The sequence below is a fragment of the Phacochoerus africanus genome, chromosome 15 (assembly GCF_016906955.1).
Source record: "Phacochoerus africanus isolate WHEZ1 chromosome 15, ROS_Pafr_v1, whole genome shotgun sequence".
NCBI classification, from domain to species: Eukaryota; Metazoa; Chordata; class Mammalia; order Artiodactyla; family Suidae; genus Phacochoerus; species Phacochoerus africanus.
This window is the reverse complement of record NC_062558.1, coordinates 56,023,009-56,036,328: the sequence shown is the minus strand read 5'-3', so window position 1 is coordinate 56,036,328 and position 13,320 is coordinate 56,023,009. Positions and strand designations below refer to the sequence as shown.

At 43.5% G+C, this 13,320-nt stretch overlaps 1 protein-coding gene across 2 annotated transcripts in view; it reads right to left on the bottom strand.

Annotated features, from left to right (window-relative positions):
• Positions 1-13,320, bottom strand: part of NID1 (nidogen 1) — a 107,338-nt gene that overhangs the window by 54,161 nt on the left and 39,857 nt on the right. For both annotated transcript variants that reach the window (XM_047760119.1, XM_047760120.1), the window contains exons 6-9: positions 8,593-8,844; positions 6,058-6,258; positions 3,216-3,461; positions 1,124-1,267 (exon numbers count right to left, since the gene is read on the bottom strand). In XM_047760119.1, the coding sequence (XP_047616075.1) occupies positions 1,124-1,267; positions 3,216-3,461; positions 6,058-6,258; positions 8,593-8,844 (843 nt within the window). The remainder of the gene's footprint in view (positions 1-1,123; positions 1,268-3,215; positions 3,462-6,057; positions 6,259-8,592; positions 8,845-13,320) is intronic.

Here is a 13,320-nt window from a genome sequence, read left to right as displayed (position 1 = left end):
TAACCACTGCGCCATGACGGGAACTCCTATATTCCTTTTCTAATATTTCATTGTTAGTATACAGAAATGCAACTAATTTCTGAATATTAATCTTGTATCCTCTACTTTGCTGAATTCATTGATCAGTTTGAGTAGTTTTTGTGTGGAGTCCTTAGGGTTTTCTATATCATGTCATCTGCACAGAGTGACAATTTTACCTCTTCTCTTTCAATTTGGATACATTTTATGTCTTTGTTTGATTGTTGTGGCTAGGATTTGCAATATTATGTTGAACAAAAGTGGTGAGGGTGGGTATCCTTGTCTTGTTCCAGATTTTAGCAGGAAGGCTTTCAGCTTTTCTCCATTGAGTATTATATTGGCTGTGGGTCTGTCATAAATGGCTTTCATTATGTTGAGATATCTTCCCTCTATACTCATTTTGGAAAGAGTTTTTATCGTGAATTGACGTTGGATTCTGTCAAATGCTTCTTCTGCCTCTATTGAGATGATCATGTGGGTTCCGACTTTTCTTTCGTCAATGTGATATAGGACGTTGATTGATTTGCATATGTTGAACCATCCTTGTGAACTTGGAATGAATCCTACTTGGTCCCTGGTGGTATAGCAAGTTAAGGATCTGGTGTTGTCACTGATGTGGTGTGGGTTCAATCCATGGCCAGGAACTTCCACATGCCATCAGCATGGCTAAAACAATTTTTTAAAATTTTTTACATAAAAATAAAAATAACATTTAAAAGACAGAAATCAAAGAATCTATCCCATGACAGTTGCTGAATTAAATGCTGTGAAGCACCTAACACAAACAATGTGTACCTTACAGCTATGGTCGCAGTACTAGTGTTGTTTACAGCACTGACTTCCCCATTCATTTAAACCTGTGTATTCTCCAGGTGAAGTGGAATGTGGCCTTATAACTTCTACTCTCTGCTAATCTCTGCTTAGAGCCCAAGCATTTGAGCAGATGAAGGAAGGGGCAGGACCCCCAACATCCCAGAGGGACATGAGTGTGGGGCTTTACAACAGCAGCTTGGTGCGCCCATTGGTAATAACCTCATCCGAGCTTCCTGCCTCACCCAGCTCTCTGCTTTCCCCATCATCCACAAGCCAGAATTGATGCCTGTACCGTAACAGGTGCGTCCATCTCCTCGGAAGCCGATGGAGCACTCGCAGGTGAACTGGGTCCCGGGGCCGGGGCGACAGGCTGCATTGGTGTCACACCCATGAGTGCCAATGTAGCAAGGATTCTGAAGGGCATCCGGGGAGCCGTCTGTGAGGGCGGAGACATAAACCAAGTGAGTATTCAGAAACTTCTGCAGGTTTCCTCCTTCCACAGCAAGTGAGGCAGGACTGATGACAAGAAGAGCAGAGGGGGCTTTGGAACAAGAAACCTGCTGGCTCTTGTCCTCACCTGGAGTGGGATTAGCAAACTATATCCCTTTGGATCTGTGGATCCACGACTGTTTTGCAAACAAAGTTTCACCAGGAGCCAGCCACACTCGTTCACTTGTGGACAGTCTATGGCTGTTTTTATGTTATAGCTGATCCTTCAATCCCACTCCCAGGCATCTATCCAGAGAAAACCATAATTCAAAAAGATACATGCAACCCTATGCTCATAGCAGCACTATTCACAATAAGGAAGACACAGAAGCAACTTAAATGTCCATCAGCAGATGAATGGATACAGAAAATGTGGTACATATATACAATGGACTATTACTCATCTGTAAAAAAGGATGAAATAATGGCATTTGCAGCAACATGGATGGACCTAAAGGTGATCATACTAAGTGAAGTAAGCCAGACAAAGACAAATATTATATAACTTATATGTAGAGTCTTAAGAAAAATGAGACAAATGAATTTATATACAAAACAAAAACAGACTGACAGACACAAAACAAACTCATGGTTACCAAAGGGGAAAAGAGGAGTGGGGGAAGGGATAAATTGGGAGTCGGGGATGAACAGATGTATATACTACACTACGCAAAATAGATAACTGACAAGGACCTACTGTATAGCACAGGGAACTCTACTCAATAGTCTGTACTAACCTATAAGGGAAAAGAATCTGAAAAAAATGTACAACTGAATCACTTTGCTGTACACCTGAAACTAACACAACATTGTAAATCAACTATACTCCAATACAAAATCTATATATGGAGTTCCTATTGTGGTGCAGCAGAAACGAATCCAACCAGTATCCATGAGGTTTGACCCCTGGCCTCACTCAGTGGGTCAGGGGTCTGGCGTTGCTGTGAGTTGTGGTGTAGGTTGCAGATGTGGCTCAGATCTGGCATTGCTGTGACTGTGGTGTAGGCCAGCAGCTGTAACTCCAATTTGACTTCTAGCATGGGAACTTCCATATGCTGCGGGTGCAATCCTAAAAAGAAAAAAAAAAAACAAACAAACATATATATATATATATATATATATACCCACACACACACACATTAAAAAAAGAAAAAATATGCCAACACCTGATGCCTGGAGCTACAGCTATCAAAGTAGACAGATGGACACCTGCCTCCTTCTGCTTTATGGAGCTGAGGACAAACGTAATCACCTGGAGAAGGTGACCTGGGGACGGAGGAAGAACCAAAAATAACAGAAAAAGAGAAAGGCCTTAACACCCAGACCTTAATGCCTAAATACACAGAACCCCTGGGGCTTAAAGATTTGGATGATGGGAAACTTGATGCTGGGATATCAAGCTAGTTCCAGCTCCTCCCTGGCAGCCAGAAGCAACCCCAGACCAGATCTCAGGGACATGCCACCTCTAGGCATAGAGTGTGGTATAGGCTCTGTGCAGATTTCATGTGGATTTCCCAGGTCCTGACCAGGCATTCCTCTCAGGGTGAGTATCAGTGTTTTCAATGCCTGGCCATAGGCAGTTGCAGCCTTGGATAGCTTGCTCTCTTGGAGGGGACTCATGGGTCAGCATAATTTCCTGTTCCAAATATAATAATGAGGCCTTAGATTAGGAGAACAGAGACAAGTAGGGTTTCTAAGACTCAGAGATGACATTTAGCAAGACCAGGAGCTATTTTAGCATAATTTTCTTCTTACAGAGAGAAGGGGACGAACACAATGCAACAGGTGAAAAAGCACAGAGAGGGGTTGTTCCCTGGTGGTCTAGCGGTTATGGTTCTATGCTTTCACCACCATGTGAGCACACAGGACGCCTAGTCTGAGCTGCCATCTCTTACCCCTCACGGGACCGATAGAGTTGCTCAGAGCATAGCGCAAGATCCTCTCCTCCTGGTTGTACAGGACAAACACGCTGTCCACCGAGAGCTGCTGGGTGCTGGGCAGGGCCGGCCGTGAGTCATCATGGACGCACTCCTGGAAGGTAATGGTCTGGCGCCACTGGTAAGTGTGGACGTTCGAAGGGGCAGTGCCGTCCTGCTCTGGCTCCATCACCGTGTACTCCCGGGTGGAAGAGGACGTGATCACTGGATGAGGGAGGGAAGGAGGGAGACAAAGGGGAGATCACGAGGATGTAAGCACGAGGATGCAAGTGGCTGGTCAGGGGCTTTAAAACCACCAGCAGTTATTTCTTGCACATAATGCTAACAGAAGAGAGACCGGATGGAAGAGGATACATAACACCATGTGTTTCTGTGTTGAAATGCATTCTGCTCCCTAGACGTCCTATACTATTATCAGGATTATTTGCATATGGGAATATTTATTGCTTTTTCTCATCAAGTGCTTCTCTCCAAGTTCCTAACTCACCCAGAACCAACTCAGGGCTTAAAGTCTGGTGAAAAGAAAACAGGCTTGGGGAGTTTCCAGGTGGCCTGGTGGTTAGGACTGAGTGCTTTCACTGCTGTGGCCTGGAACTGAGATCCCATATCCAGCCACTCCAAGCTGCAGAAGAAAGAAAGACAGAAAGGAGGTAGGGAGGAAGGAAGAAAGAAAGAAAAGAGCCCAGACTCGGAGGAAGATACACTTAAATTCACACCTTGCACTTTCACCCATAAAGAGTGTGACTACAGGCCGGTTATTAACTTCTTTACCCTGTTTCTTTCACACCGTGGGTGGGGATGAGGAAGAGATAATGTATGTAAAATTTCTGGAGTCAAGCAGGCTAATTCTCTTATTAAAACAAACTACTGTTGGGAGTTCCCGTCGTGGCTTAATGAATCCAACTAGGAACCATGAGGTTGCGGGTTCGATCCCTGGCCTCGCTCAGTGGGTTAAGGATCTGGCGTTGCTATGAGCTGTGGTGTAGGTCGCAGACGCTGCTTGGATCCTGCGTTGCTGTGGCTTTGGCGTAGGCTGGCAGCTACAGCTCCGATCTAACCCCTAGCCTGGGAACCTCCATATGCCGAGGGAGTGGCCCAGAAAAATGGCAAAAAGACAAAAAAACAAAAAACAACAACAAAAAAACTACTGTTGGTGCAGCATTTACCACGTTAGCCAAGTGCTAACTGCTTTATATGGGTTATCTCACTTAGGAGTCAATAAATAGTGGCTGCTATAAATAACCCAAGAATAAAACGTTCTCTGATATTTAAAAAAAGAGACATTAATGTGTTTCAATAGCCAATTTCGATAAATTACTAAAGAGCTGTGAGTAAATCACAATAGAGATGAGAGACTCCTCTCACTCGGAAAAGAGCCTGCTTTTCACCCATACAATGAAAATCTCAATTTTCTGTTGAAAAAAAAAAAAAAAGTACAAGAGACTCTTTATGTTTGTATGTTCTGCTGTGGTTCATAACAAAAGCCAGAGGATAAATAAAAGATTAGTGTAAGCTGCCTCCTGTCCAGCTCCCGCGTGCTGGGCTGCCAGAAGCACCATCTGGTTGCAGCCTGACTGCAGACCACGGTCTTGCTCCCCACCCCGCCCCCATGCCCCCCATCTCCTCTCCCCCAGGAGAGTTCAAGCAAGCCACCAAGCCAAGGTGACTGGTACAACTGTCAAGTTGTTTTAAGGCACTTTAATAAGAACCTCTAAAGAGCTCCCATTGTTTGACTCAGCACTTTCATTGCTAGGAATTCAGCCAGAAAAGAACCAGAAATTTGGTCAAGATTTCAGAGGAAGATGATCATTTCAACTCATTATGAGCAGGAGAAATTGGAAATAACTAAACTGTAGAGAAGAGAATGGTTTAAATGAAAAGCCCATAAAAGAGAATCAAATAGATGCCTTTAAAAATGTTTTCAAAGCCTATTTAATGAAACGATAAAATATTCCTGATTGGGCACTTACTGGAAAAGTGAAGACATAATAATGTGGCATGACTGCAATTTTATTTGAATAAAAACCATATGCCTGACTGCAGAGTATATGAAAGTATTGCAGCAATGTGAAATTTCCTGACTTTGATGATTATACTGGGATGATATAAGAGAATGTTCTTATTCTTAGGAAAAAACATGTCAAATACTTAGGGGATGAAGAATTGTGGTGTCTACAACTTACTCTCAAAAATATAAATACATATGAGAGAGAATGATGAAGTAAATGTTAACAGTTGGTGAGGCTAGGTAAATGATATGTAGAAACTGCCTTCAACCTTTCTGTAAACTTGAAATAACTGAAAATACTATACATAGATGCCTATTATAGTAAGATTATATTTTTATTTTGAAATTACATAATATTTTGAGATATTTACGTTCAATATTATATGTGTTGGTACATACATGTTGGGATATTTTTAATATAGAAGGAAAATGTTGAAAGGAAATAGATGTTACCCAGTAATTGTGCTCTGGTTTTTACATCTGTGAATTAAGCTTATTTTCTTTTCTGCACTGAAATCTCTCCAAAGGAGCATGCATGATGTCTATAATTAGAGGAAAGGTGGTTTGAATTACGTGCTCCCTGAACTTCCCTCCTTGAAGGCCAGGAGGTGGCATGAGCTCAGGGCTGCAACCTGAGTCTGGGCCTGTGGGATGTGGCACTGCCCCACCCCTCCCACACCCCCTTCCAAGTGGCACCCTGGGCCCTGCCACTCCCCCACCTCTCCCCCACCCCCCTCCCCCGCTCCCCTGCCAAGCAGAGCCCCTCCCCCTGGGATAAGGCGCTGGGCTCACCCTGGCGGGAGTAGTGGTACAGCTCCGTGTAGGGCTCGATGTGCACCGAGGAGCCGAATGGGATATGCGGCACGCGACCCTCCAGCTCTGTGTCGATGGTCAGGTGTCCGTGCTCATCAATGCCGCTGAACTGCTGTTTAATGACCAGCTTGTCCGGGTGCCCCACAAAGGTCACCTCAGCCTGGCGGGTGAACTCGCCCCCTGCAAAGCCAGGTCAGACCATCACTTTGCCCTCAAGGAAGTTACCCTCACGCCCACCGCCCATGGGCTCACAGTGGGGGCAAGCTCAGAACTCCTCTGCAGATGCTTTCCTTGGGTTATTAGAAATGGGGCTGGTGACCCCAAGGACAGAACTGAGACATCCATGTGGCTCAGCCGAGTCATGAACACAAAGAAGCTGCTTTCCAGCAGCAAACCAGGATCTGAGATGGGTGGGTTCAGGGGTTGTGCTGGAAACATCAGGGGATGAAGGTTTGACTCCCAACTGTGCTAGGTTCTAGTTGGGTCAACTTGAACCAGTTTATAAACCCTGCTCAGTTTCCATTTCCTGATGATAAAAAAGGGATATATTCGATCTTGTAGAAATTAGGTAAGTATTTTAAAAAGTGCTCTGCTGAATGTCAGGTGCTTTAAGATGGTTCTGGGGTTGATTATTTCAACACAAAGACCTGGATGGGTGAGTTATTCAGGGCCAACCATCACCAGGCTCAGAAACCATCCTAAGAACACATACTGTGGTGGTGGCTTGGGACCTCCCTGTGGTCTGTGCAGGACAGCAGCCCTAGACAAGCTGGAAAAAATATTTCCCATATTTCCCCTTCCTTCAGCATCCTCACTTTTCCACATCTGCGGATACCATGGCACAGCTGGCAGCTATTTCATGACAGGTGAAATTTACATGAAATTTACATTTCAGTGCCCATTAATAATTTCCTTGAAACATGGTCATGCTCATTCTCTTGCATATTATCTATGGGTGCTTTCACTCTACAATGACAGAGCTGAAGAGCTGCAACAGAGGCTGAAGAGCCCAAAACATTTAGGCAAAGCTTAAAACATTTACTATCTGGCCCTTTGTGGAGAAAGTCTGACAACTTCTGCTTTATAGTCCCCAGGCCCCAGCAGATATCCAGCTGATGACACAGGTCCTGGGGCAATTAAGAAGGACCATTGCAGTAACAAAGATTTGCTGTTGTAAGAAATATGTAAGGACTCCCTCAGTCTCCCTGAGGTCGATGTAAGTTACAAAGCAACATCAATTTCAATCAACCCATATACAAAGCAACACCAATGTGAAACACTTCAACCAAGGAGTAGGAACTGTGGGTTTGGCTACAAGTTCAATTGCATATGCAAAGGAAAGAGCATGTGTTTGCAAGAGAGCATGAACTTGGTTCTATTACTCAGGATATATATGCCTGTGCCATAGAGATTAAAAACGTGGGGCCATAAATGAAGTACATTTAATATCCTTTTCACATATACATCTTTTCCTTTCTTAAAATGGCCACACTTCAGGAAGTGAGGTATGGATACTCTATAACTCTGGGAGGGGTATCTGTGCACAGCCCTCAGGCCCTGCTCCTGGCAGCATTTTCACAATACATCTGTGGCTGAAGCTCCAGTGAGGCTAGGGGGGTGGTGAAGGCAGGTCTGGGTGGTCACAGGCAGAGGTTTGGTACCCGTGTCCCTGAACAGCAGGCTCCAGGTCCTGGGAGTGGCCAGAGATGTAGGATGAAGTCTCCTCCACCCCAACTATTCTGGAAAAGTGTCTCCTAGCATGCACTGGGGGCAGGGGCAGGGACGGCCTCAGGGGGGCACAGAAGAGGCCACCACCACACCAGGGAAACATCCCCCGCCCCCTGCCTGCCCACATGACACTGAAAACTGAACTTCCTGTAGTTCCCTGGTGGCTTAGGGGGTTAAGGATCCAGAATTGTCACTGCTGTGGCTCAGGTTTGATCCCTGGCCCAGGAATTTCCACATGCCACAGGTATGGCCAAAAAAAAAAAGAAAGAAAGAAATTGATTTAAAAAAAAAAGAAAAAAAAGAAAAAGACTGAACTTTCTTTGTCAGGACACAATCTAAGAAGCTCCAGGGAAACTCAGGATCCTTAAGTCTCATGAGGATTATTTTTATCGGGCTGAATTTACCAGCTAGAAAAAACAGCTCCCTTTTCTCTAAGCAGATACTGAGGAAATGTCAAATATCAGTTTCAGATGGCTTGGAATTTGGAGGCAGCCTGGATTAAGTAGAAAGGGCCCTGTATTTTGGGCTGTGATCTAGGAGATGACATTATTTGCTCTGCGAGACTTCTAAATCTGCACCTCCAAATCACTTCATGATCAAAATGTAATTCTAGACAGTTTTAGTCAATGTATATTAATGAAAAGTTTCTTGATAATTTTTCCTCGACATTCTTATTTCCAGAGCCACAAAATGCCTATTGGTAAGTTGCCTGCAGACACGGAGTTTCCTTTCCATCCATCCTAGGGCCCCCAGGCCCCCCTCATTTCAAGGTCTGATGTCACTTACCTGTGATGCTGAACCCATTTTTGAATCCATCCTGCTCCACTGCAAACATCCATCCAATGATGCCTCCAATAGGGGCCAGAGGAAGCAGAGAGTAGCCGATGGTCTCAGGAATGGTGCTGATGGCTGTGTAGGAGCGCCCATGGTTCATGACCACATATGAGTGGAGGTCAGTGTTCTCAAAGACGATGGGAGCCGGGCTGTTCCCCACAAAGATCCTTCCTTTCACCTTGCCGTTGACTCGCTGGGGGGAACCTGAGGGAGAAACAGAAAGAAGCCCACCCTTCAAAAGAGAATCATCATGTCTGGGAAGATCTGTACCTATAAAGCCAAGAGCCAAGCAGGGCTGGGGCAGAAGGCTTTTGGATAAGTGAAAATGGCTCTTCCTTCGAAGAAGGCAGTTCCCACGACTGTGGCTGTGAGCCTTAGAGATCCTGCCTCTCTTCCACGCTGCTTGTGAATGGACAGCATGAAAGTGGGAGCCACTCTGTGACAGAAACCTCAGAGGTGGAGAAAACAGTCTTAGGAGAAAAACTCCTAAGCATCATGGGTGATTCGGAACTAGGTGACATAAAACTGACCACTTCTCAAAGTGTCAGGGACAGAATCAGTCATTTCACTAGGGCAGCAGAGCTGCACTGGATGGGACATTGGGTTGCCTGATCTAGAACACACCTGAAAGAGCATCTCTGCCTCAAATAGCATCCTATCACCCAGGGTTAGGACGGCCGGTCTGGGTCCTGGAGCTTCTTCACTCAACCCAAGCCAAGGCAGACATCACCCAGAGCCAGCTTGTGGACAGGAGTGTCTTTACAATAGATTATTCCATTTACACAAGTTAGAAAGATGTGAAACTTACTCTGGCAGATTTAAAAGCTTTCTTCACATATAGTCACGACAGCACTATTCACAATAGCCAAGACATGGAAACAACCTAAGTATCCATTAGCACATGAATGGATAAAGATGACGTGGTACATATATACAATAAAATATTACTCAGCCATAAAAAAGAATGCAATTTGGCACAACAATGTAAATCATCTATACTTTAATTTTAAAAAGAAAGTAAACTACAAGGATATATCGAACAGCACAGGGGATTTCGCCAGTATTTTGTAATAACTTTAAATAGAGGATAATCTATAAAAATGTTAAATCGCTATGTTTTACACCTGAAACTAATACTGTAAATCAACTATCCTCCAATAAGATACATAGATGAATGAAAGGAAAAAAAAAAAGAATGAAATAATGCCATTTGTAGAAACACAGGTAGACCTAGGGATTATCACACTAAGTGAAGTAAGTCAGAAGGAGAAAAACAAATACCATATGATATCTCCCATATGTGGGGAATTTAAAATATGACATGAGTGAACTTCTCTACAAAACAGAAACAGACTCACAGACAGAGAACAGACTTGCAATTGCTGAGGGTGAGAGAGGGTCATGGAGGGGTGGATTAGGAGTCTGGGATTGGCAGATGCAAGCTACTATATATAGAAAGGATAAACAACAAGGACCTATTGTAGAGCACAGAGAACTATATTCAATATCCTGTGATAAACTGTAATGGGAGTTCCCATCGTGGCACAGTGGAAACGAATCTGACTAGCATCCATGAGGACGCAGGTTCGATCCCTGGCCTCGCTCAGGGGGTTAAGGATCCGGCATTGCCATGAGCTGTGGATGCAGCTCGGATTTGGTGTTGCTGTGGCTGTGGTGTAAGCTAGTAATCCGATTGGATTCCTAGCCTGGGAACCTCCATATGCTGAAGGTGCGGCCCTAAAAAGCAAAAAAGCAAAAAAAAAAAAAACCATAATGGAAGAGAATATGAAAAAGAATATATGTATAACTGAACCATTTTGCTTTACAGCAGAAATTAACACAAGATTGTAAATCAACTATATTTCAATGAAATAAATTTTTAAAAATTAAAAATAAAAGCTTTCTTCATAAATTGCCAGAGTATGTGTAGGACACCATTATTAAAAATTATAATAATGTCAAATGTTAGCATATACTTAGGGGAAAATACCTGAAGAGATGTACACAAAACTGCTAACAGTGGTCAACTCAGGGTGGTAAGAACTTCCATTTTCCATACTATATATCTCTGTAATGTTTAAATATTTATAACTTGCATATATTTATTATTATTTAATCAGGAAAAGGTAAGATCTCCAGAAATTAAATTGTTCTTGTATTCAAATAAGAAAACTGAAGGTGACCAGAGGACCCAGAAATTCTAAGAGAACGAAAAAACACGTCCGCACACGGAGTTCCTGTTGTGGCTCAGTGGAAATGAATCTGACTAGTATCTATGAGGATGTGGGTTCAATCCCTACCCTTGTTCAGTGGGTCAGGGATCCAACATTGCTGTGCTGCAGTGTAGGTCACAGACACAGCTCAGATCCCGAGTTGCTATGGCTATGGTGTAGGCGGGCAGCTACAGCTCTGATTTAACCTCTAGCCTGGGAACTTCCATATGACACAGCTGCAGCCCTAAAAAGCAAAAAAAAAAAAAAAACACATAAAACCTTGTACACCAATGTTCTCAGCAGCATCATTCATAATAGCCAAAATGCGAAACCACTCAAATGTCCATCCACCATGAATGGATAAACAAAATGTGTATATCTATACAATGGATATTTATCTAGGAAAAAAAGGAATGAAGTACTGATAAATGCTAAAACATGAATTCCTATTGTAGCTCCATGGGTTAAGAACCCAACATAGTCTCTGTGAGGATATGGGTTCAATCCTTGGCCTCCCTCAGTGGGTCAAGGACCGGTGTTGCTGTGGCTAGGGTATAAGCCTCAGCAGCAGCTGCAATTTGACCCTGGCCCAGGGACTTCCATATGCCACAAGTGCAGTTGTACAAAGGAAGGAAAAAAAAAAAAAAAAAAAAAGCTAAACCGTGGCTACACCTTGAAAACCTTATGCTAAGCGAAAGAAGCCAAAGACAAAGGTCACAGACTGTATGATTCCATTTATACGAAATGTCTGGAACAGGAACATCCATACAGATAGAAATTAGACTAGGTGTTGACAGAAGCTAGGGGATGAAGGTGAATTGAGGGTAACTGCTAACAGATCCAGGGTTTCCTTCTGGAGTGATGAAAAATATTCTAAAATTAGAGGTAATAGTTACATAACTTGGTGAACATACTAAAAAGCACCAAATGGTATACATTATTTTATTTTATTTTTTGGCTCTGCCATGGAATACAGAAATTCCCAGGCCAGGGATTGCACCCAAGCCACAGCAGTGACAATACCAAGTCCTTAACCACTAGGCCACCAGGGAACTCCTGAATGGTATTCTATAAGTGAACATATCACTTTTTTTTTTTTTTTGTCCTTTTAGGGTCGCACCTGAAGCATATGGAGATTCCTAGGCTAAGGGTCAAATTAGAGCTGCAGCTGCAGCTGCCGGCCTATGCCACAGCCACAGCAATGCCAGATCCAGGCTGCATCTGCGACCTACACCACAGCTCAGGGTAACACAGGATCCTTAAGGCAATGCGCTGGGCCAGGGATAGAACCCGCATCCTCATGGATACTACTCAGGTTCATCACTGTTGAGCCCCACAACAGGAACTCCAAAGTGAATGTGTTACTTACATCTTTAAAAAAACAAAAAAACAAAAAACAAAAAACCACTGAAGTAAAAAATCGCCTTGGACTATTCGGCTTTGAAGTAGAATTAAGTTTTCTCAGTTATTGATTGTAGATATCGTGTTTCTCTTCCTAGATTACCAATGACTAGAGACATGACTTTCACATCCAACTGCCTGGCTCAGTCTCAGCAGAGCTTTCTGCACACAGTAAATTCTCAGACTATAGAATAACGTGAGACAAACGCACCTCCCCTGAGCACCAACATTGTGTTCTGAAGCCTTTCTGCTGTGTTCAGTATGCCTGAGAGCAAGGTCACTGACAAGCCAAGGCAGACTTGACAAAGAGTATTTCTGCACACAAGTTGGGTCATTACGCTGGGGAATGCTGTGAAGCTAGAAGACTAATATCGAAAAAAATGCTTCCCCCAAACAATTACAGAAACAAGCAGGAAAACCAAGTGAAGGAAACCAAATTTTTTTCCACCAAACTTTGAGCTAGAAAAATATTTCAAAATGAGCAAGAATCCAACAAATAGTTAAACCACAAAGCTATTACAAGGCATGTATACAACGTCAAAATCTGTAGCCATGCAATGGGTCATTTCTGAGCTTGCTGCCAAAGGCAACCTGCCCACACTTCAAGCTCTGACACCTGGCATGGAACCAGCTAGTGAGACTGCTCTTTGAGAAGAAGGGTTCATTGTAAATTTTGGAAGTTTCTCACAGGGTGACGAAAGTATAAAAACCAAGGCTAAACAAAGCAGCAGGGGCACACCAGTCCTGGGGCAGTGGGCTTTGGAAGAAAACACATTTATAGACATTCAAAAACATTCCTTGGAGTTCCTGCTGTGGTACAGCAGGTTAAGAATCTGACTGCAGCAGCTCCGGCTGCTGTGGAGTCTTGGGTTCAATCCCCAGCACACACAGTGGATTAATAGATCTGATGTTGCCACAGTAGTGGTGGAGGTTGCAGCTATGGCTTGGATTCAATCCTTGGCCCAGGAACTTCCATACACTGCAGGTGCAGCCATAAAAAAATTTTTTTTAAATCCCTCAAAGTTAAAATGGAAAGTATACAAAATTTTCTTTCATCACTGAAAGT